The 25590-nt window shown below is 43.6% G+C and overlaps 1 protein-coding gene across 6 annotated transcripts in view; it reads right to left on the bottom strand.

Moving 5' to 3' along the window:
- OSBPL5 (oxysterol binding protein like 5) overlaps nucleotides 1-25590 on the bottom strand; it is a 172714-nt gene that overhangs the window by 125232 nt on the left and 21892 nt on the right. The window contains exon 1 of one of the 6 annotated variants that reach the window (XM_054275318.1): nucleotides 9353-9718. The exons of 1 other annotated variant lie outside the window; for it this stretch is intronic. Coding sequence is in view for 2 of the 5 variants with exons in the window: in XM_054275316.1 (XP_054131291.1) it covers nucleotides 8227-8322 (96 nt within the window). In the remaining 3 variants the exon portion in view is untranslated. Of the gene's footprint in view, nucleotides 1-8226; nucleotides 8388-8411; nucleotides 8433-8715; nucleotides 8771-9352; nucleotides 9719-25590 lie in introns of those variants that run through there. 4 more of the 6 variants (XM_054275319.1, XM_054275321.1, XM_054275316.1 and 1 more) reach the window with 4 other exon arrangements.

Here is a 25590-nt window from a genome sequence, read left to right as displayed (position 1 = left end):
AAGCTAAATGGCACAGATATTTACAGTACTGGGAGTCTCATCTGTAGCTCATCTAAGACAGCCTCACTGAGTCAACAGCTCACAGTGCAGTAGGACTGCCCATTAAAAACACTATGGGATAATTCCAGGCTTCCTACGGGCACCATCTATGTGTACAGCTCAGCTCATTTTCTACACATTATTAAAAGCTGCTCTGCTTAACTCACCATTTAATTTTGATGTTAAATGAAAGCAAAAAGCATGACAAAAGAATGGAGCGAATAAAAAAAGAAAGAAAAAAGATGCACCTGAAGACTTCCTAGCAGCCTTATCCAGAGAGCAAACAGGCATACTCTGTCTGGAACTGGGCCAGCAGACCATGCCAAATAACCCCAAGAAGAGATCAGACCCTCTCCCTGCCCTCATAAAAGAACCCCTTAGGCCAGCACAGGAAAATAAATAAAACCCAACCCCAAAATTTACTTTGTTATTTTTCCGGTGCAGACAGAGGCAAGGAGGTGCAAGCAATCTCCCCACAGCTACAGGAGGCTTGTGATGGAAGCAGGAACTAACACTGATCTCCTGATTTCAAAGCCAAATGCCCTAACCACAAAATTATCCTACTTGCATTGCCTCAACCTGTCTCATCCAGAAGAACCAAATTACTGGAGAAGAGAAGGAGGGAGAGAAGGGAAGAAAACAGAAGGTTTATCAGCAATATTTCTGGTCCACCTGGGAGTAAACATTGCTCACATTGGTCCCCCATCACTGCAATGGCGTGAAGTTCAGTGCTCAAAATACTCAGCTTTCTGAGAGTTCAAGCAAGGCTGACACAGACCTTCTCTTAAAGCAAGAAAAAGCCCCATATTGCTTAATGCTTTTTATACAGGGGGCTGGAATGCTCAAGTGATTAAATAATTCACACGCTGCCTTTCCCTAGGGGTTCACATCTAGCCCAGATCTCAAGTGTCAAGTGCAATCACACGCACTCTTGATAGACTTTGAGAGGTAAGAGCACAGCACGAGTGCAACTCCCAGGAGATAAACACTTGTATGGGACAAGTCCCTGTAGATAACTTGGCAGCAGTCCTAGCAGGACAGCAAGGGAAGCCAGTGCAGGAAACACTGCACAGAAGTGGTGTCTTGGACCCCAGGGCACAGAGGTGAATAAATGAGGGAACATGCTTTGGTTTTCCCTTTAAGAGCTTCAACTTCCAAGGACTCAATGAAATCCTGCCCCAGATAAAGCACTTCTATCCACATGGAGAGGCAGGGTGTGCTTACAGCAGTTCCATGTTAAAAGTGGCATAAAAGATGCCATTCTCACTCGCATCAAATATGCCAAGACAGTGAGTTGGTGTGTTTTCACATGGGGTACACAACTCTGCACACCTTGTGATTTGCTCGGGCTCTCAGACAAGGCCAATGGAGGGAAGTGACAGCACAAGGTGCTGCAACTCCGGTGCGGGAAGAGCACCAGGGGCGGGTGCTGGTGGGTGGCAGAGAGCTGGGAGCGCCCACTCAGCCTGCCCGGGGACTTGAGATGCTGCAACTTGCTCCAAGCAGAAAAGAGCAGCAAACCACAGCTTTCTCTGCAGTGTGGGCAAAGCACAGAGGGAGCAGAGCCTCGGGGGAGCCATGCTACACTGCAGTGCCTTCAGAGCTGCAATGGCATTTGCTGTGTGTGCCCCTGCCTGTGTAGCTCCAGGCTTGGCTGGAGGGTGCAATCTGGTTCTTCACTCTGTTTCCACAGCCATTTTCACTTGGAGTGCCTGCTGATTCCTTTAATAAACTGCTGCATCCCTGAGGTACAAGGGCAGAAAACTCTTCTAGCAAAACCTGGGAGTCATCAATAGAGAGGGGAAAATTAATTATTAAGGACCACATTGGGGCAGGTTTTCTTTCTTTCTGTCTCGAGCAAAACTTAAATCACTTCTTCCTTCCCCCATTGTGGCTATGGTAATAACACACAACTATTCATTATCCTCATCTTAACTAGAAAAGCCTCTTTCAATTTAGCACTTAATATAATTACAGTAAATTAAACAGTGTCTAGAAAAAGTCCTACCTTTTCACAGCTATTACCATACCTCTGTGAAACTCTATCAGTTAAAAGTGAAGATGGCTATTAAACAATAAGGGTTTGTAGCTATTTAGTGAGCAGAAAAGTGAGATGTTCAGTGGAAAATTGTTCAAAATCTATTTCTAAATTCAATACCACATCTCCAAGGAAAAATGGGAGAATCTCATTAATGGTGTTGCAATGTCCCTCTCGCATTGCAGAGACAGTACTTGAGCACCAATTCTCCGTTCACTTTCCTTCCCTTCAACAGCTTCCTTTTTTAATATGAGGGGAAAAAAGTCTGGCTTTTATAAAATCACAAGGTAAACTATTGCCTTTGTGTGCTTTCAGCAAAAGCTCTCTCTGGCTAGTGATACATCATTAATGTGATTTCTCCAAGAGACATACAGGATAAAAAGCACTTGGCTGCCATGAAGTCAATGGGAAAACACAGACTTTGAGAGGGTCATGATAAACAAAAAATAAAAGCCATAAATTTCCACACTGGTACTCTAAAAAAAAAATTATAGAAAAAAAAAAAAGAAAGACAAAGCATCTCTACAACAGGTACTCAAGAGAGGCATTTGGTAAATGGTCATTCTGTGTTCTCCTAAATAAATCAAATGCTGGTAATACTTGGAGCAATATTAAAAGCCTTATTTTTAACACAACATAAGCTTACCAGCCATCAGGAATAAAATATTAAGTAGGAAATAGCTTTAATATATTGTTTTTCAACAACTGGGAGAACATTAATAATAATTAGAAGCCAGCACTGGAAGTGCTCTTTGCTAACTGTGCATCTTGTGGATAACAGCAAGTCTTATGTTAACACAATGATGTCAGCTGACAACAGCTTTATAGCAGAGAAAAGCATATTGTGCATTTCTGGGAAAAAGAACCTTTAGTGTTGTGGGGATTATTATGGTTAAATTGCTTCTGAGTCACAGTTGGCTATTGCTCAATGTTTCTCACTTGGTCCCTACCTACCTACCTCTTATTTCCTCATGGGCATGCACCTGTCCAAAGAGAATAAAACTGCCACTGTTGTACCCACTGTCTTAGCTCTTTTAGACAAGTTATTCAGTATCTTGCTTACACAATGAGACTGGTTTTATTTCTATTACATAAAAGCCCAGCAAAATCCAAGACAATACTGCTCTAAATATTGTGTGAATTTCCAATAAGAGACCTTGATGCCAAGCAACACAACCCAGGCAGAGAGAGGATGAACAAAACATGGAAAGCTGATATTGACACACCCTGTATCTTCTCAAGGAACTGAGAAATGAGAGACCCTGCACTACACTTCTCAGATATACTCATGGCTAGGAGATCCTCCCAGCTCCTCAGCACACCTCACCCTCTTGGAAAAGAAAGCTTTCAGCACCTACCCTGAGGGATTCCACAAGCCAGAACTTGAACACCAGCTTGGGAAAAACTAGGTTAGAAGCCTGACAGTCTAGGCTTGGTTTAAGCAGCCTCCAGCCTTGTTCACAAGTGGAGCTCCCCAAGTCTACTGCAATGCATAGGTGTAGGAATAAATGAGTGCAGGTATTAATAAATGACTGCAGCTGTGCCAAGGTGCCTCCCATGACCTGGAGCCCAAAGAGAAATTCAGGCAGTAACAGCAGTTTGATTACAGGCAACAAAGCCTGGGTGGTTCATCGGTCAAAAAAAAAACCAAAAAAAAACCCAACAAAAAACCAAAACAACCAACCCAAAAAAAAAAAAAAATAGAGCCTTGTTTGCATCCACTGAACCTGAATTTAAACAAAACAAAACAAAAAAATCTTACACATGGTTATATACATTCTATCTCCTCTTGAATGAGAAGGGTTACAAAGACAAAGTAGGACAAAGAGGCTGGGGCAAATGACAGATGTCAAAATAGAAAGAAAATCTACTATAAAAGAAACTGAAAAATACAAACACTGTGTATTTCATATCTAACACACCTGTGTCCTGCTCTAGATTACAACAACAGAGTTCCATGGATGGCAGTTTAAATCACTGCCTTGCCCACTAATGCTACAATTTGTACTGTGCATTCAGTGCCCACTAAAAGCCTTCATAGTCCAAGCAAGGATTTACAAATTTACAAAGAAAAAAAAATACTGTTTAGACCTGAACTGTCTGACCCACGCATGAAAAAAAATGAAATTATCTGCAAATCCAGATTACTTTCCTTAGTAAGGTAAGGTAAAAAAAATAACTCACTGCATCAGCAACTGTCAGGCTTGCAGCAGTGCACAACCCTCTTTTTCAAGGCAAGACAGAAAGAAAAGACAAAGATTCATCTTATAAAATGGAAATCTCATTTATTTGCATCCATGCCAGGAGCTTGCCAGAATAACCACTCTGACAGAGCATTAATTCCAGTGGCAATTTCACATTCACATTTCAGGGATTTTACAGATGAGCCAGCACCAGCTGCCCAAATGAACTGTGCAATCTTTGATAAAGTGTATAAAAGCCTTGGTCACCTCCTACTTCTACATAAAAGTGATTCTCTCCTGATGCTGAAGTGATAGCAACAAGAGAAAGAGCAAAAACATCAAAACAATAACACAAAAGAAATTTAAATTGTTCTTTTCATTCTGCAAAGATTATTCACAATGACCAACAGCTACCCACACCATGCAACGGAGCAGAATTCCCTTCCTCTCCTCACTGGGACATGGCAATTTATTGCTGTGAGGAGAGAATTCCCCATCATTTTAACCTGAGAAAAGAGCAAATCAATTCAAAAATGCAGCGCTACCTTAGGCTTTCCACTCTCAACTGGCATCAAACAACACAGGTAAGAAAAGGCAAGCTGCCTCTGCAGCACTGAAGGTGGGATGGAACAATGACACTACGACAGTTGTCTGCAACAAAATGCATTGGCATGAAAATTAAAGTACCTTTCAGAGCAATCTCATGATTTTGCTGAGAGAAAACTGAAGGAGAGCTATCAGGACACTGCTTTTGTGCCTGAAGTGCTGGGATGCAGCAGGACCAAGCCCACATTTAAGCTTTGCACTCGACACAGAACGAGACATTTCATCCCTCAATGCCTCTCTGCCACATCTGATAGATCAGCAGCAAGTCTGCGTTTATCTTGGTTTCTGCTGATCGATTTAGACAGCACGCCCTTCAGGACTCTACTACAGCAGCATTCCAGTTTGGGAATACACATAAAATCGCTATTACATTATTCCTTGGGGGTACAATTTCACATTGATTGATTCACTGACAGATTAGATAGGATGAAGCAGGCAAGCCTCTTGTTGAGTTTCCCCCCTCCCCCCCACAAGGAGAGCTGCACACATCCCAGTTTATTAAGGATTTCTCTTTTGCCTTTAGCTGGTTAATTTTTCACTGATGCTATAATCATGCGACCGGTAACCGGGTTGCCAAAACACTCAAACTCATACAGCCCTGCAGTCAATTCCCAGTAAGTTGAAGCTTGGCATGGAGTTTAACAAAACACATAGTAAAACTACTATCAAGAAAACTGCCAGCACAGTAAAGTTATTGATATTGGAACTGAGCACAGGCCTCAGTGGCACACTGCAAAGGAAGGCCCAGGTATGCAGCTGGCTGTTTATTAAACAAAGAGGAGAACTGAGCCTTTTCAATTCAGACTTTGATTTATGCACCTATAAATCCTTTAATGTGAAAGGAGCATAAAGGAAAAAATGGCACAATTTCAACTAAAGACTCTACAGAAAACTGAGACTAAAGAACAAGGGATATGTCCATGGTTTTTATGCAGCTTGAAAGAAATTAAAAAACACCACCACACAAGCAGCTGGACTATTCCAACCTTCTAACCCTAATCCCCCTTTTATATCACTCTCCTTCTGTGATGGGCAGAAACCATTTTCAGGTAACTCTTACTAGCCTGCTGTTAGCTGCTTCCAATTTTGCAGAATATTCCCCTTTAGTCCCTTGATCTTTTTGTGTTCCACAGATGCATATACAGTACCTAGAGCCCGATGCAAGCACAACACTCCCACGCCTTGAGCAGAGAAAGAGTATTCCAATAATTAAGAAATGTGAAAACCTGGGCAGGTTGTACATCTCCTTAGTCCTCCACAGAGGCTCAGCAGCTACTTATCAAAAGGGTGTTTTTCAGGATGGTTGTCTCCTTCCCCCTTCACTGCATGACCAGAAAGAGCCACAGTGGTGGGGAGGAGCTGAGATGAAGGCAGAACCTGTGATTTAGACACAGCCCTGTACAATTAAATGCACCACAACCACAGAGCTCCAAAATGAGGGCTGAGGAGCACCAGGGAGGAGTTTGCTCAGTCTCAAGATGCTTGATGCTCTAAAGCACATCATAAACACCAGCAGTGACAGTCAGCAGCCTGCATGAGGAGTGAGCAAGCCCAGACCCACACTAAGACACGCTGGCAGAGCAGGTCACTGTCATTCCTGCCAAAACCAATGTGTATTTGGCATTTGGATTGTTCCCATTCCCTGAGCTGCTTCTTGTGTTTCCTTTACCTTAGTAACCACAGCAGGCATGCACAAACACCTACAACGTGCTGCTAGAGACATCTCATGTTGAGGACTGGAGGCGTGAGGAGCAGCATTTCTGGCTGAGAAAACACTGTGCTGTTAATGCTCCAAAGGCAGGGAGGTCGGGAGAAAAAACACTAAATGCAGCTTTTCCCCCAAATAAAACAGGAGATCAAATAGCACAAATCTCTGCAGTTGCAGAGGGAGGTCTGTGCTCTGCAGCTCAGAAGCAGCAGGGCCCTGCTGACACACTTCAGGGCAGTTTCATTTTTACCTCTTCAGCCCCAGATCCAGCACTAAAAGACCTTCAGCAGTGGCAACACTGACAATCTCAGAATTACCTCCAGCAGATAACAGCTCCCTTGGACATGGAGGGAGTCTAACCCAATTCAGATTAGCTTAACTGAAATGTTTATGATCTATAAACATAGTACAAATTAGTCGAGTCTCAGTTTTGCTCTGAGCACGGCACACTGATTTCAAACACTGCATATCACAGATTATAGGAATGGCCTATCCCTAGAGATATCCTGATTCCAAACCACAACACTGTATCAGACACAGACCCATTTTCCTCCTGCTGTAGCCAAGAAAGCACCTTGAGAAATATCTAATCCAGTAATGGAAACTGAACCACCTGTACTCTACAAGCCTCCCTCCCACTCACCTGATGAATCAGTGTTGCAATAAAGCACATGAAAATTAAATTAAGCAGCATGAAAAGATTAGAGCAGTAAATCCGCCTTTCAGTTACTTTCATGCATCACCATGATTAAATCATTCCTTAGGTTTACATTGTCCTCTTCAAACCAAAATAGGCGGTGGGCAGGACTATGGCCTGTATTTTCTCCTTGAATCAGAGAGCTGCTGTCTGTGCCTCCATCAACAGTACCACAAAGTAACCCCTGGAGCTGAATCTGACTCCCTTGCAGCCTCCAAGTCCTTTTGGCCCAGCTCTGTCCCCGTCCTTGCCCTGCTGGGGTGGGGATACTCCCCGGGTCACTACCATCCTACTGGGAACTGCCCAGCTCAGAACACCCATTCTCCTCTTTGGCAAAGAGAACTTGCCACACACAGAGCCTGGCTCGAGGCTTCTGTCTCTCCCTCCCCACTCACACCTTTTTGGAAACTTGCTGCCAAGGAGGAAAGGTGGCAGCTGGGGACACATCCAGTGCAATGGCTGTTCTCTGCTGTACAGACACTGCTGCATACTGTTGCTATCTCCTACATCAGTGCAAAGAGGGGGAAGGAATATTTTGACAACAAAGATACTGCTGCACCTGGATGAAGTGAGGAGGTTGCTACACAGTTTAAAGAAGTTTCCCCCTCACTTATGTTAAACAATTGTTTCACACTACAATGCTCTAGGTTTGCATAGCACTTGAAAAATATGGTTTCTGATCCAACAGTCAGGTCACATGTGCTTATGTGTTTATTTCTCTAGGAATGCTGCCTTGCTTCACTTAGTGCAAGCTACAAGCATTTCCAAAGTCAGGTTTCCAAAATCTGGTTTTCAGATAGCAATGCCTATGGTCTCCACGACGGTATCTGTACAAGCACCTATAGGAAAGGTAATTACTATTGTCAATTAAACGTAGCCAATTAGTAACAGTGCAGTCTCCTTACTAGTTCCTCACCATGCTGGAAGAAGTACATTAAAAATGCGTTCCACCTACCAGATATGCCCACATGTCTAAAGAAATCAGGTCTCCTTGACAGCACGCCATCCCACACACCACACCGGCCGCTTGCTGGCCCCCCAGCCCTGCCATGCCGAGAAGTCGGGGGGCAAGGGGATCCACCCCACAGCTCCCGTCGCCAAACCCCAAAAAAGGCACACGTAGAAACGGCGACGCACAACCTGGGCACAAAGCACGGGCACAGGCGGCAGGCTACCCTCCCGGCGCTCAGACCCTCGCTGAAATCACGCCGCCCGCAAGCCGACTCCGGGGTACCACGTTATATTTAAAAATAGGCAGCCTGGCAGCGCGGGGGACAGGAAGAACAGCTAGCATGGGAGGCGGGGGATGGATTTATTGGAATAATTTAGGGCGGGGAGGGGGGGCGGTATTTGCTTTTAGAGGGTATTTTGGGCAGGATGGCTTCGGGGATTCGGGGGAGGACGTGGCTTTTAGGGAGAGGTGGGGATGTCCGGCGCGTCTTACCTGGCCGGGGCGGCCGAGCCCCCGCGCGGTGCCGCGCTCAGCACGCCGCGCCCCGCCGCCGCCGCATCGCCGGGACACGCGTGGGACGGGAGCGGGGACACGCGTGGGCCCCGCCGAGCCGCTCCCCCGGCGGCACGGAAAGCGCGCAGCGCCGGGCCGCGGCCGGACAGCTGCTCGGGGGAGGCGGCGGCAGGAAATACCAAAAGACTGATCCAACCACGCTAGGGAGAGAGGGAGGGAAGAGAAGGGGGGGAATGGAGAAGAAAAATAGAGGGAGAAAAAATAAAAACGGAGGAGAGGGGAGGAAAAAAAAGAAAGGGAGAAGGAAACGTGTAAAATCCGGGCGGGATCGGCGCGGAGCGGGCGCGGTGCTCGGCTCCCCGCGGGGGCGCCCCGGGGAGCGCCTCGGCCTCTCCCGGCCGGAGCTCGGCTCCCTTCGGTTTGTTATTCCACCCCGTACTCCCCGCAGTTTGTGTCTTTCTTCTCCTCGGCACAGGGAGAGCCCGAAGCCGAGGCAGAGTAAATAAAACAAAACCAACCCTTTAAACAAGAATCAGGCGGACCCCCCAGCCAGCAAGCAGCGAGCCCTCCCTGGGGTTCACTGACGCCACGCGCAAGATAAGGGAGAAAAGCCAACCTGGAGGAATCACCGCGCTGAAGCCCTGCAGCAGCAGGAGCACTTTGTCTCAGCATCCAGCCGCACGCCTCCGCCGACGCCGTGCCTCAAAGCCGCCCATGCAATATGCAGCCCTGACACGCAGCTGGGCACGCTCCCAGCTTCGCCTGTGCATCCAGAGCGAAAAATCAATCCCATGGCAAGCACGGACCCCTAAGCTCCTCCAGACGAGGAGGACAGTCCAATCATCGCATCCCTGGTCTCAGCCTGCCTGCCCTTCGGGGGAGGCATGACTTTACAGGCAGCAGAGTATCTGGTGAAGCATCACGGCGGAAAACGACCCAGCCACACGCATTTAACTGATGCTGCCTCTCTCCTCCACTCTGCGGGTCCCACGGTTCAGCACTGGACCGAGAATAGGAAGCCAAACAGGACTTCACACCTCCTTCATCTCCATAGGAAGAGATGTAGCAAAGTTAAAAGGCACCCAAACTTTCTGAAACCAAAAATCATGGGAATAATGTGACCAACATGAGTCTGTCTTGCATCACTAAAGTCTGAATCACCCATGTAGAGCTGAGGCTTTGGTGCAAAATACAGCTTGAAGCTCAGACTCATGCTTCTGAAACCAGAAGCATTAAATCATGTGCCTGAAATGCTTTACTACCCCACCCTTCACAGAAAAGCCAGATCCTTTTTCTCTTTAGTGTGTGCAAGACAAAGATCAATAGCTCTGATGTTCCTCATACTACACAGAAAGCCAGCTTCCAGCACTAAAAAAAAGCAACTCATTACTTGAAAAAGTTTCCCAGATCTTAATGAAAAATCCTGAATTCATCCCAAGATGCAATCTCAGCTTGGACCAGGGCACAGTTTCTCTGACTTACTGCCTCCAGCCAACTCCAGCCTAGGCAGGGACTACAAGGCTTCACCCTGCATCACTGATATCCACATACCTAATGCCAGTAGAGGTAGCTGATTTTCTCCTGGTGAGCTCAATGGGACACAGAGCAGAATGCACTGTACCTAGCTAGGAGTAGAGCATGGTGCTGGAAGGAGAAGTTACATCCATTTTTGCTCCTCCCTGGAAAGAAACACTATAAACACAGCCTAAGCTGTCCGTGCTATTCACACAGCCCTTCTCTACCCATTAAATAAGCCCCTGAATCACTTGCATAGAGCAGGTGATTCTAAGTTCACCTGTATTTGTTGTGATTTCTGCCATCATATGCAAGGTGTGGAGAGTTGTCATGATTCCAGCTGCCTTCAAGTTGGCCGGGATTTTCTCTTAATCCTTACCAAAATTTAACCCTGAGGGCAAGCCTGTACTGTGCAATGGGGCAGGGCACTGCATGGGGATGCCAAGGCCTCTCATCACCCTGGCTCAGGGCACTGCCAGGTTGAGCCATCTTCTCAGTGCATGAAACAGCTCACCCTGCCTCATGCTGCCTTCTCACTCTCCCTGCTGCCTCCTGTCCTGTCTGTTCCAGGCCACACTGGGGTCCTTTCTCTGTCCTCCACTCCCTTCACCCTTCTGCTTTTAGAGCTGGAACACTCAAATGCAGCCAGGTAGTTTGCCAGCAGCTTGTCTGGTATAAATGGCTTTTTAACAAAAGCATGGACTTGACATTGGTCCACCTGTCTGTATCCAGGCTGGCATTGTCCCACCATGGCCTCTCAGCTACTTTGGTACAGAGATCTACAGTTTTTAGCACCCTACAAGAATCTTGGTGGGACTTAGAATTCACTTCCCAGGGATTTCCATTTTGAACATTTTTTAAAACCCTTCTAAAAGTGTTTTGGCTAAGATTTCTACTAAATTATTTTCTTATCAGGCAATCATTCCATGATTACTAGGGTTTCATCTGCCACATTGCTACACAACACTAATTTGATAAAAAACCTGAGCATCCAAAATTATTTCTGTCAAAACAGGTAGAGACCCTGATAAAAAACCAACACATTAGGTTTTCCTGTGTGCTCTAGGACAAAGCATGAGGCATTAGTGATACACAGAACAGAATGATTGTCAGTTAAGTTGTCAAAACTTTGTCCATAAACTGGAGAAAATGAGAGAAAATTTACCTCAGACTGATGCTTTGCATCATGCAGCCATGGCATTTCTTATGGTCCAGGGAGCCCTGAACTTGAATTTGCTGTGTCTTCAGACCTTGCACCAGATGGGTCTCCTGACTCTGCGTTAGAGTAATCCATCACTTCCCTCTCTGTCTGTCAAAGCTGGGATCTAGATCTGTTCTCCCCCTTATAAGTCCCCCACAGAAATGTGGGGAGTAAGCAATGCACACAGTAATATTTTTGAAGACCATTTTCCACAGCCCTCTAGTGTCTGTTCTGTTAACAGCCATTTAGAAAACACATCTGCTGGTAATGTGCTGCCTGCAGTCCATGCAGATACACCTGAGGTGTGTATCACAAAACCCCAATGGGTAGATGTGGAGTACAGATCTCATAACCCAGCCGTGCATTTGGGGTGCGCTTTGCTGCGTCCTAATGCCACCTGAGCTCCCTAGGTTAAGGCTAATTCATCAGTGTCCCCCAGATGCCACACATCCCTTTGACAGAAGCTCTTTGATGGATGTACCTTGCAGTTAGGGCTGAGGACCCTTCTGGCTTCAGCTCTCCTTTACAAGAAATCAGCATTCCTTTCAGGGGGTCTGCAGCTGTGGTATTTCCTTTGGGCATTTGCCAGTGTTTGCAACACTAAACTTTCCTACCACAGAAACAAAATTCTGTCCTAAAAGGGCTTGTAAACTGGTGTGAACTCTATCATAAACAGGGTAACAAAAGCAGCAAAGCACAATAAGCTTTAATTCTAGTGCTAGGAGTGTCTATTCAGGCTGTTTCAGCTGTTGTTACTTCAGTCCTAACAATCCAATAATGCAACTCAAAGACCTTAATAGTCAGAACACTGAAAAGCAGTATCTCACATATTTTTATGGCAACCTTTGGAGATGTGCAGCAACACAGTATAAATGTTGTCTAGAAATTGTGGTAAATGCAGACAGGCAGGTGAGCAGCAGCAACAAAGAGAGCACTGAGTTCTCTCAGGTCAGCAGCCTGCCTAGGAAATCATTGCAGTGCTTTCCCCTGCATCTTCCTTTTCAATCCTCCACCTTTCACAGCTGCTGAACGAGCTCCTCTTCCCCCAGCAGAGATCAGGCCCCACCTATGTGAACTGTAAATGCGTAGTCATTTTGCAGAGTCTGTCAGACTTGCATTTTATGCTTTCCTATATCTCACAACATAGTTACAATAGTTCTACAAGCTCCCCTTCATGACTAGATAGTTAAATGCCATAAAAGCCATAAGATATATTTATTGGCCTCTATTAAAATGAAAATGGAGAGGATCATATTTCTATCATTATAATTACTACAACGGCTCTAGAGCCATAACCGCATTAATCAGACATCATATGAATGGTTGTTAGCATTGTAAGATACTTGCCCTTAAGCTCATGGCACATAGTGAGACAAGAAACAGGAAGCTTAAAAGAAATGAGTGAAAAAATGTTATTAAACACGGGTCTTTATCATTAGTCATAAGCTTCAACACAGCTGTATACAATTAATGATAAGAAAAAGATCACTTTTACCCACAAGGATTTTCCAGTGCAGTGTTCCTTAGCAAAAATATTCAATGTCATAGCTGGATGGAACAGGAGTTTCTTGTTAACAAATAGTAGTCTGTCTGTTTAGAGCTCTAAAAAAACATGTTTGTTCATTTTACATTTTGAAAAACAGAGCTGCTGCTAAACCAGGATCCTAATTGCTAGTTTGCTGGAACAGGTCTCTGGAGAAGTTAGACAGAAAAACCACAACCATCTCCCTGGGAGCCACTGGAGACTGGAGTCCTCTTGTGGCAAAAGGCAGAAGAAATTTTCCAGTGACTGATACTGCTGAAAGCTGGGACCCAGAAAGAGGTGCAGGGAGTATCTACTCTGTAAAGGGCTTCGTGTCACATTGCAGAGCATAAAAGCAGCAGTGTGAAGACTTTGCAGCTGGCAGTGGGCAAGCTTCAAAATGAGCAGATCCCACAGTGTTTTGATACTGCAGGCTTCTGTTTGCTGTGGTAGCTCCTTTGTTAGTGTGTTCCCTGCTGAGATGATGTTTCTGACTGGGGGTTTTTTTTGTTTGTTTTTTTTCTGTCTCTGTTAGCAGAGGTAATTTTTCCTGAGTGGTTTGCTAGCAAAAATTTTTCTCCTGGCTAATATATTCACTGTACAGTATCAGAGGTCAGCTCCCATCCTTCTTTTCAGTCTGGCTGAGGTAGGCAGATAATACAATTCTGAAATCTTGTTTAGATCTTCCTGCTCTGTATTCCATCTCCTTTTCTGCTCATTGTCTCCTGTCTGCAGACCCTATGGTCTGCCCTGAGCTCATCTTAGTAGACATTTCTACGAATGATGGATATTGGCCATGTTAGTGCCATGATCCCTGCCTGGAACAGCACTACAGAAGATGGAGTAGGTAAATAACCTGAAAATCTTTCTTTACTCACACACTGTGATCAGAAAGCTTTCCCATGTCCACAGTTGGGCTGGAGTTACAGCAAAGAGGTTATCTGGCTAGCAATTTCACCCCACTTGCCAAGCCTCCAAAGGGCTCATGAGCCTCTCACAGCTCTGGTGGTCCTGCCAACAAGATTTTGAGCTTCCAGTAAAAGTCTCCAGCAGGAGCTTGTAGCACAGGCTTCATAGGCAGCTTTAAAGACCTGCCAGTAACAAGATAACAGATCCCAGCTGCTCTTACCTGGTTTACTTTCTCTATCCAGCCCATCAGTTGCTTGCATGGTACCCAGCTTTCTATAACTGTAGCCTCAAGGGTGTTTTTCAGGAATCTAAATACAATGTCATTTAAACTACTTCACCCCAGACCTCTTTCCAGAGAAATTTTTTGTGATCTTAGGTATCTTATATTAAATAAGACCTCTAGAGCAGACCTTACTTTCCCTACCCTGCACCCTCACCAATGTAAACTTCTGTCTCAAAGCACTCATTCAGGAATCCCAAACTACAGTCTGTGTTGGGAAGTAAACTGTTCCACATACAAGGGTCTTGCTACAGCTAGAGTTAAATGATATTTAGTTGTGACTACCCAAGTTCCTAATTTTTTACTATTCAGCTGAAGCCAGTTCATATCAAGCACCATAGACCTATTTTATTTTTCTCCAAATGTTTAAGCCAGCAAATTAAGCTGAATGCTGCCATGATGGCTTTGGTGTGAAAAATACATCAAAGAGTTTGGCTGCCATTGATTTGCTCCCACAGGCCTGGCCAGTAACTAACTGCAGGTATCATCTCAGAGAATAGCCCCACATGCTGAGCTGATCTACTGAGCAAGGTTCCTTCTGCAGCGGGCTGGAAAGCAGCCGAGATATCCAGGATCTGACAAATTGTCCAGTGAAATCTGGGCTAGATTTCAAAAACTTTGATAAGACATGACACAAAACCAATTTGGTATTCAAAACCATTCCAATGGCCCTTGTTGTTGGTCAGGTTTCAAGTTAATTACAAAGCAAGCTAGCTGTTACAAAGTCTCAAAGGATGAAACAAAAACATTCATGTAAATGTAAACATATCCATAAGTAGAATCATAGCAGAGTTTGGGTTGGGAGGGATCTTTAAAGGTCAGCCATTCAAACCTTGCTGCAGTGAGTTGCGGCATCTTCAGCTACATGAGGTTGATCAGAGTCCCATCCAATCTGACCATATAAATATGTGTATAAATGATGTTCTAGCATGGCTGCAATGTGAGTCCATCCCCTGGGCAGCAGTCCTCTCCAAACTCCTGCAGCATAGGTCTCTCTTCCATGGGGCTTCTCCACTATGGAGAGGCTACTCCAGTGTGGGCTTCTCCTGCTGTGAGCCTCCCACAGGTCACGGCCTCCTCTCAGGCATCCACCTGCTCTGGTGTGCAGGGGGATCTCTGCATCCCTGTGGATCACCATGGCCTGCACCACGGGCTGCAGAGGAATCTCAGCAGAGATTCCCTCCTCCCCCTCCTTCTGCACTGACCCCGGCGCCTGCAGGGCTGTTCCTCTCCCATGTTCTCATTCTGTTCTTGTCTGGCCACAATTACAACTGTGCAATCACTTTTTTTCTCTTTTTCTAAAATATGCTATCACAGAGGTGTTACCACCATTTCTAGTTGGCCCAGCCTTGGCCAGTGACGCTTCCATCTCTGGATTGTCAGGGAGTGTGTCTGCTGGACAGGGAGGAAGCTTCCAGCAGCTTCTCCCAGAAGCCACCTCTGTAGTCCCCATGCTACCAAAATCTTGGCCATGCGAACCTAATCCAACACATGTATTTCTATAAAATATTCTCCTATCAGTCTCATAGACACATAGATTTTCATAAGGGCCAGTACCAATCTCTGCACACATACCTAGTTATGTATTGACTGATCAATACTCTGTCCATAGCTAGATCTGGATCTAGACAGACAGAAATCACAGCTTAATTCCTATTTGTTTACTACTTTGTTCTCTCCAGAGAGGGGCATTTTGAATTACAGATGATTGAATCTAGTTCCTGACACTCGATGTATACTATTGATCTGGAGGTCAGGCCAGAGAGTAACAAATCAGCGCTATTAGTGGCTTTGTAATAACATTGTATCCTATTCCCAAGCTTGCAGCTGCTTCCCAGGTTGTGTTTGTTCTCATTCTTGACCCTTTTTATTTTGTCTGACTCTTGACTCACTCTTGTTGCCAGCTCATCTCTAATAAATTATGGAACTTCTCACAGCTTCTTCCCTGCTCTTCTCTCCGAAATTCATCTTCTGGCTCCATTTGTGATCAAGCAAAAAAGTCTCCTTGGCTGTTACAATTCATTTTAAGGACTCTTTGTTATTGCTGATGCCTCCGGTGAACTCCTACAGGGGCTTGAAGCAGATCAGGAAGAAAAAGTACAATAATATTTTTTGCTGCTTCTGAAGGACATCTGGCTTGTCTGCACAGAGGGATGACAGTATTTTTGTCATCCTTTTGCTTCAAACAGGGAGACCTGTCCAGTGTCACAGTCACAAGTTACAGTTATAGAAGTAAAACACAAAATACTGAAGCCTGAATGAAAAATGTTTCCTGAGAACAGATCTAACACTATCAAAGACCATGCTCTGACTTACAGCCCTAAAGGACGGCACATAAAGGTTTGTTCCAGAGCAAGTTCTCTGTCCCTTTTATGCCACAAAGGACCTGGTTTGATCCCAGAGTCACTGATTAGATCTGTGCTGTTGCAGTCCAAACACAAAGGTGCTCTTACAGAGGATGGCTTGATTTAGCCACTACTGGAGTTCTGAAATAGTGGGATAATACCTTGGGAACTCTGACCTCCACATGGGTGACCTGATGGTGGCCACAGAGAACTGTAGGTAGCTACTCCATCATTTTGCAAATTAAATTATGTTTTGAGCCCTAATGAACTGTATTGTTCCCCTGTCAGTGACTGTCTCCTGATCCCTTCACACAGTGAAGCCAGGCTTGCTGTGGAGTGTGACTTTCTTGTGCTGTCGCTGCATTAGCAAGCAGGAGCACATCTGTAAGGCAAAGAAATTGCTAGTGAGGATGCAACATGCACACTATTTGCATTTCAGAGAACTGGCTTTGGAGTAGCTTTAGTCTGGTTCCATCAAGTCAGCATCCATCAACAACTGCAGCAAATTAGGCATGCTCCTAGAGTGCATCTTCCCCTGCTGATTCACTGAAAGGGATTCCAGGTGCATGTACTCTGAGGCTGCTCTGGCTATGAATCAAAGAGCAGAAAATAAAAACTATCTGGATATTTGCCTCATTGCTGATCTGTCTGAAAAAGAGAGAGAGTGACATCTGAGAAACTAAGAGGCTGCTGACTGAAAAAACCCAAAGAAGATACTGATAGAAAAAAATACCCTGAATGCAAAGACAGATTTTAGGATAACATGTCATCTTATCTAATGACTGGTAAGAGCTCCTTAGGTTTGCACAAACCTTGGAGCATGTTGCTTAGCTCTTCTGTTAATGCTCCCTCAATTATACTTGGCTGTGAGGGTCAGGATGTTTGTCCCTGTTCACACCCAGGGGAAAACAGTTGTGTGGAGCAGCTAACCCATGTGGGAGATTGCTGGAAGCAGATCCCACAGCTGGAACACCATAGCCCCACATTCCACCAGGTCTCCACTGGGTACAAGCCTTGCCATGAGGCCAAAGACTGCTTTTTTCAATCATATATTGTCACATGGTTGTTTTGTGCCACTGTTTTGAAGATGAACTGTCAAATGTGGCAGCCTTTCACTTTGAACTCTCGTGGTAAAGATACAGACATTGAAAGTAAGACCAACTTGTAAGAACAGATGTCCTTTGAAAGACAATCAGCGAAAAACATACCATAAGTTTGAACAACAAATGCTACCTGTGCTTACATTGACTGAGAAATTGCAAAAAATACACAAATATATGGAATGTGTTAGTTAAGTGTTATTACTTATATTTATATGTGTACAATTAAAGGTGTAATGTTCATCAAGTATATAGGTTTGAAACCAGAATTCAAGACCATCAATGATCTCTTGCTACCCAGAACAGGAGATTCTCTGATTTGCAATTAATCCTTGTCCTGCTTCCCAGTGGCTACAAAGAAGAGAAAAGAATAATAGGTAGAATAAAATATTCTCAGAGTGAAAAAAATAATTACATTTGAACATGGTGAGCTAATTTGGTAGCGCTTTTCAGAAGTACCTCAAGTAACTCTTAGGAAAAGAGGTTTTTTAAGCAGAACAAAATCCAAATCAACCTTCACGGGTGTGGAGTCATATTAAAACCTTCCAATTTATCCTGTTTTCATCAGAGCTGTGCCAAGCATCTCAGCCAGCTTGTGCTTCTGCAGCAAAACTTCATGTTCTCACAGCTCTGTCAAAGTGTCCAGTGAAAGCAGATGAACCTCAGCAGTTTTGGATGCAGTCAGAAAGCTCACAGGATGCCTGTGTCAGCAATGACAGTGATGTAAGGCTCTGCTGCCTAAAGCCAGAGGGAAGTCCAGCATATAGATTGGTTTTGAAAAATTGCACTTGCCACTGACAGGAAATTCTTTTTATCAGGCAGCAAAACCATAATGGAGTAGATCTGTAAAGGAGCAATATCACTTGGTGTCAGGTGGGGGTCTGGACATCATCACTTTTTCTTTCCCCAGGAAGGTTGCTCTGGGTCACCGGATTATGTTAAATAGGCTGGTAATTTTTAGGAATATTTGAGCAAAATTGTTTCCTCTTCTCTGAAATACATGTCTTGGAAACCTGCTTATACATGTACACACAGTTTCTCCCTGAACAGATGTTACTTTTCACAAAATTACAAGGCTGATCTCTGTGGTGAATACTAAGTAGTTTCAAGAAATCTGTTCTCTGAGCTGGTACAGAACATAGAACTCAAAGGAAGGAAAGGAGGATCTGGTGAGGGAAAGAACTTCTTCTCCAGACTAGGTCCTGGTTCTGGCCTCAGATGCTGAATTTCTCTTTCCAAACCTTTTATGCCTTCAATTCTTTATGCACAGAATGAAATATTTCTCACAGACTTTGCTTACATACATTTTATACTCTTGATGTCTTATCGACCACATCTAGAACTGCAGTTACTCCTGTTCTGATATAAATAACAATATTGTATCTCAGTTCAGTTTTGTACTTCAGCACTTGTATACAGAAAAACAGTCACCAACTCCTCTATTGCTTTCCTGTGAGTTTGTTAGATTTTCCCTTTAAAACTCTCAAGAGGTTTCTAAAAGTACCAGTTTTCAGAATGGAAGAAATTTTCAAATCTAAAAAGACCTGCAAAGAAGAAAAGTTATGTTTATAGAAGAAACAAATCAGTCAGAGACAGTATTCTGGGTTTAGGCTTTTACCTCTGCAGAAGTAAAACCAAGTAATAAATGTCTTTGTCTTTTTTATAAGAAGGGCAGTAAGATATACCTTAAACAACATAACCCAAAAAGCATAAGGCCAATAATTTCTCTCTTCCTCTCCTCTCTACTTTTTTTTTTTTTTTTTTAAGTAGAAAGGGGAACTTGCTTGGTAGTGGGAAGTTGGGGGTGTAAAGGTAGGAAAGGACTATCTGGGGAGGTGACAGACTCTCAATTCTTACTCAAAGCACAGGTAAATGTCATCAGCTGGAGAAAACACAAAAGATTCAATGTCTGGCAGTTGCTTGACATATTCTCACCTCACTTGTAAAAGCAAATTCTTATCTGTTAGAATGGGAAAGGATTTTTCTAAACACAAAGTGAATGTAAATAGATATCTGTGAGCTTGTCTGTGCAGTTGTTTTTTCCTGGTTATACTGGTCTAATGAGATGATTCATGTTAGACCAGGGTGGACACTGATTTTAGGTGAAGACTGGATCTTGTCAGAATAGTTTAAAGCATATGCAGCAATATACAGAAAAAAAAGACAGGCCTTGATTTTTAGACACATTGTGTCCTCCTGGGAACGACTGCTGGTTTAATTAGAGAGGTTCAAAGTCTCTCTCTTTCCCTTTCTATTGTAACTGTCCCATGCTGATCAGCCGAGTTTGAGGAGGGACTGAGCTGATCTCTGCTCCATGACATTCCCTTCCCTTGAAAAGATGCCAACTCAGCTGACAAGTACTGTGACTGTAATGAGTAAACATTAACTATTTCACTTCTTAACAAAGCACACAAGGAAATCAAAGGACCAGAGGGCCTGCAGAAACACTTCCCAGAACACAGAGCAAGCTTGGCTGCTGCTATGCATAAAATGAATGTATTTAAGCCTACCTACAATTAAACTGCAAGAAAATCAGAGGGAGGGCACCAAATGAAGTAATTTTTATGAAAAGGTTAAGGTTGGGCTCTGCTTTGAAATGCTAGAGAAATAATACTCTCATTAACAGGTTTTTCTCTTGTCCCCAGAGAGACATCCTTCTCAGGATCTGGAAACAGGATGCTTCCAGAGCTATAGCACTGACCTGATGGATGGGCAAGGGCTGTTGGGATGTTTTTAATGAGCTATAATGGCATTCTTCAGGGACTTTGTGAGATCAAGATGCTGAGAACAGTTTGTCTCAAAGTATGACGAGGGAAAAGAATGATAAAGGATACAGAGGCAAGTAATCTGCTGAATTCATTACACTGCAGAGAAATTATGCATTGACAAACTCACTATTGATGAAAAAGAGGTTTTAAAATGACAGAAGTAGGTAGTATTGACTGCTATGGATGGACTATATTCTGTGGTTTTGGAGGAATTCTGAAAGAAGCCTTCTCTGAGAGGTTCAGAAGATAATTACTGCCTGCTTTTTGAGCATACAGTGATGTAAGAAGCAAAGCTGGAATCATCATCTGAAAGGGGATAGATATTAAACATGTATCCTCAGCTAGGTCTGAATCTAGCCATCTTCCATCTCCAGCTTTCCAGAGCCACCACCCAACATGACCTCCAATGCAGAGAGGATAACTGCCACATATAAATCCTCAAAAAACGGAGCAAATCCAGCCCATTGTGCTGCAAACATTTCCCATGCAGCTGTCAGAGAAGCACACATGCTCAGAAACAACTCAAATTAACTCTGGTCACATTATCTTGTGCTTTATTGCTCCCATCAAGGCAGGGCTGATCATTGTTCTTAGAGTTAAAAATTAAGAGTCTAGCTCCCATGACATGTGCCAGGCCAGTAGAAAATCAACACATTTCCTTACAGCATCTCTGAAAATCTAGAAACTCAGGTTGGAAAAGGCCTATTGAGTCAGTTTAGTGTGTCTTGGTCCCATATTGTTCCTAGTCCTTGTTATATATTCCTCAGCACCCCCAGAAAGCATGGCCACAGCTGCCCATTTGCAGCATGAGGCTGCAGCAGCTCAGGGCTCCAGGTGTGAGCTGGGGCACAGAGAGCATGGGAAGAGAAGCTTCATTGATGACCACAACCAAATTAAGCTGAACAGATGCACTGTTTTGGGATTAGTTGTTTTAAACTTTTAAATTGGACAGGACAAGGTTTGTGCCTTTAAAATAAACTGAAATGAGAAGAATTTCTATCAGATAATGACTAGCTTTTCATGTAAAATGCACTGGCAAACCCAGTTACAGTGCAGTGAAGTTCCCCCTCTGGTCAGGTCCTGAAAGACATTTTCTCCAAGAGCATTCAGAATCAAATGTGCATTTAACTTTTCTTTCCATTTCACACTCCATTTCTAGTGATTAATGCTTGTGTTCTAGATGGATGAAAGCTGAAACAGATGTTATCCACTCACAATGCCATCCTGATAACCCTGAGCTAAAGGCAGAAATCCTTAGCAGATTAGCAGCTGAAATAAAAAATGGATCAGTAAAGTGGGGAGTATGGCTGAACAAATTCTTATAGGTTTTATTTCTGGGGATAACAATGCACAGAGGCTATGTAATCTCCATGCTGATCTGCCAGAGGAAAGATTAAATGGCAAAATTCCAGCACTGAAACCTGCAAGTCTCCTCTGCTCTACTCCCTCAGTGTGAACATCAAACTTTTTAGCAGAATGTCACTGTGTACACTCTATTACGTTGTTAAAAATGTGGGGGTTTCAGCACATTTTCCTCTCATTGAAACAAAATAAATTTTTTCTTATACATTCCTATGAGCTTATGGTATTTCTGCCATTAGAAGTACTTGCAGCCACTTTGTGGTTCATCTGGTTCTGAGCAGGTTAGGAAAAATATTTGAATTTTCACTACAGTGAAACTGTGAGTGGCTTTTATCAAACCAGAAGAAACACTTTTTAGTGACTTTGGAACATTTTTTCATATTTCTTGATTCAAATCTTGGAAGTACAGTGGAGAAATTCACCCGACATAGCTTTGTCAGGGAAAAATCTATTCTCCCTCCTTTGTTCTTTTACTTCAGAGAGCTGCAATATATCAAAGAGCTGTGCTGTATTAATCTATAGACAAGACAAACCAATTCAGCTGAGGACATGCTATTGGAAATTAGAGGAAAGGAGGAGATCTGCAATATCAATATTCTGAAGATCAGAAAACTGTCTAGAAATCTACCAGCTATAGAGCTCAACATCACCTAAAACACCCTTTTTTCCCCCCTTCCCCCCCCCCCCCCCCCCCTTTTTTAAGACCCTCCAATTACTTTCTTTTAAGCCCAGGAAGGGGAATATGGATGCAATAATCCAGTCCGTTACCCTGCCTCAGACAGCAGCACATGTTTCTGGGGAAGGAACCAACAACCAGCAGTAGACTGGTGTAGGATAGTCTTACCCCCCGATCACAGCCTAGACTTCGGTTGTTAAGAGACTGGCTAAAAAGCAGAGCATTTAATATCCTTTTGTGAGGCTTTTCTACTCTGGCCACGTCAGTGGAGAATTTCTTTCCAATATCCATGATGGAGGCGAATAGCCTTCATAAATCTGCTTTATGTATCAGATCAATTCTAAATTCTAAAATGCTTAACATTGGAGAAAAGACTTAAAGAAATAACTCAAACTACCTTTTCCAAATAGAGAGAAGGACACCCAGTTTGCTGTGTATAACTTGTTCTTTGTGGAATTCACAGTGCAAGCTGCTTGAGGCTTAGATCACTGCCAGATCTGTGCTTCTTCCATGACTATTGACAATGCATAATAATAATAAATCATAGCAAAGCAATTGGAAATCCCAGCTCTTCCTCCTATTCTTAATAAAAGTCCTAAAGACCTGGACAATAAAATTATCTTAAATGATATTATTTAAAATTATGTACTATTTATAATGTAATGTTGACTCAACAGATATAGAGTGAAGAGCAAGAAGATTAACACAATCCTTTAAAGGTACGTTATAAAAAACAAACTCCTACCACCAAACTCCCAATAATGGTTTGGTTTTGTTTCAGAGTGTGGGATGATTTAGCTGAGGAATAACACAGCATTGCAAGTTTCAGGGTATTTATTCTGTGATGCAAAATTCTCCAGATCTTCAGTCCACTGCAGGCACAGGAATCTGTAACTCCAAATTGCTTCCAACCTCCAGGCACCACCTCCTGAGGCTGCAGTTAAGAACCCAGTTAAAACTATTACTGAACCTGCACCTTTCCTGGCTCTTCAGTGACACCTTCTGGGGCAACAATAGACCAAACCAATCTTAGCTGTTCTGCAGCTCTTTTTACCTGGAAGTAGGAGTAAAGTGAGACTTTTGGAAGCTACTTGTTGAGAAATGGTGAGCCCACAAAAACTGCTATGCAAATACAGCTGCCTGGCCCTGAAAAACACATCTCTTTGGACAGGAGATGAGTCCCAGTTGGCCACAAATCTGTAAGTTTTCACTTCTCCCAACTTTTACTTTGATTTCCTGAAATTGCTAACGGAGGAGCTGTTCACACTTGAACAGCTGGATCCTCCCTATAAGAGCAGTAAGGATGAAGATGGAAGATTATATTAAAATATCTTACTTTTAGTTACAGTGATGTTGTCTTTGCTTGGGGGCAGGTTTTCGATGCATCTGTGGTGGGACTCCAGGGCACAACTCTTGTATTTCACTCTGGCAACTCTATAAAGGACTGGACTGCAATTCCCACTCACATGCAACCCCAGTCATAAGGGGCAGGGGCACATATGGAGGTTCCTTCAGCTGCAGAGGAAAAGTCACGTTTTTATCCACTCTCAGGGGAAGACAAGCAGACTTTGCTGGGGGGGGGTGGGGGGGGGGTGGAGTATTATAAGTCAACTGAAGCTTAGCTGAGAAAATGAGCACATCTATGAGCACATTTACAAACAAGTCCGATCTTGAGCACTCACACACATAGGACCCCAGAATTCAGTGTTACTGTACAAATTTACTGCCACTCAGACAAGTAGAAATATCTTATTTTCCTCTGTGCATAGTCTATTGCAAATAAATGTACCTTTGCTCACACTCTGCTCCACTGATGATCCATCTGCTACTTTTTGGTACCTGTCTGCCCAGCCTATTTATTTATCTTTAGCTTTTTATTATCCAATCAGACATCTTGGACAACAGTTGTTAATGTGTTTTGCAGCTACTGTTTCACAAAGGGAACACACAGTGAGTGAAAAAAATTACTGAAAATCTGAGATAGTCTTCAAGTTCAACACAAAACATTCTTTTGTCTGACCTGAACTAAAAGGAAGCCAGAAGGGCATCCTCTCCACCCAGGGCAGTACTGCAGGGGTGGCATGGATGCTGTGCTCTGTGCCCAAAGGCAGAGGGTCAGCAATTACATTAGTGTGACCTGCTCCAGTGTGTAAGTTAAGCTGCTCTGTGTAACTCTTCCTGGGCACTGTCTGCTTTCATCAGTGCACATTTTCCTGAAGTGGTAGGGTTTCTTTGTACAGAGGTGGTTTCCTTGTACACAGGTGCATCTAACATGACACGTTGGAGCACAGAGAATTTACTTGTAAATAGGGAGTGCTGAGAGCCGCAGGTAAAGTTGGCTGTGTGCAAGGTAGACAATGTGATTTGTAACAAAAGCAGAAAGAAGTCATGTATCCTATGAACTTGTGCATTAATGATCCATGGCCTTCTGCTGGAGGGATTCTAGTGTAACCCATGAATCATGCATAGCTTAAAAAGAAAAGAGGAGACTGAAGAATTGCTGTGCTATTGGATCCCTTCAATTCTTCTCTGCAGGAGCCAAAGGCTGACCTCTTTGCCTCAGGGTTAAGTGCTCCTATGTACACTGCCACAAAGCTGAAAATAAAGGAGAGTTCTTCTCCATTTCTGTGCTCACCCTGTGGCTCAGGAGGAGTCCACATCTCCATGTGCTAATTCCAAAGGGTAGAGATGTGTATCTGTTTTCACCACTAGATAAATAAATTGCTACAATCACCATCAATTAATGCTTGCTCCTAAGTAGATGAAGTCTTGCTAAATTGATGGGACCGGTTCCGGGAATTGTCCTCTTATTCTGGCTCTTGGTTTGGACAGTGGAGAAAACATTGCCTTCAAAACTCCCCCACTTCCCTTTCAAACTAGAGTATTATCCCCCTCTTATAAATTCCCAAATACATATTATGGCATAAGTCTGGATTTTTTCTTAGGCAAATCTATATATTGGAGCCCACAGAGAGCTTTTTCTGAGTATTGACTTCTTTCCATATATTAGAGCTTATCTGCACATCTGAACACAATCTGCTGTCACCCCTTTTTTCGGGGTTAAAAGACAAATACTACATAAATTGTAAACCTCTGTGATAGCAAGAAGGCTCAGCAAGAAGATTTTCTGGATTTTCTAATTTAAAGAGACAGGATCTTATGATTACTGTCCACTC

This window comes from Melozone crissalis, unplaced genomic scaffold (assembly GCF_028551555.1).
Source record: "Melozone crissalis strain CALT ecotype California unplaced genomic scaffold, PUWL_Pcris_2 ptg000018l_1, whole genome shotgun sequence".
NCBI lineage: Eukaryota > Metazoa > Chordata > Aves > Passeriformes > Passerellidae > Melozone > Melozone crissalis.
Note: the sequence above shows the minus strand (reverse complement) of the source record. Positions and strands in the feature narration are given on the sequence as shown.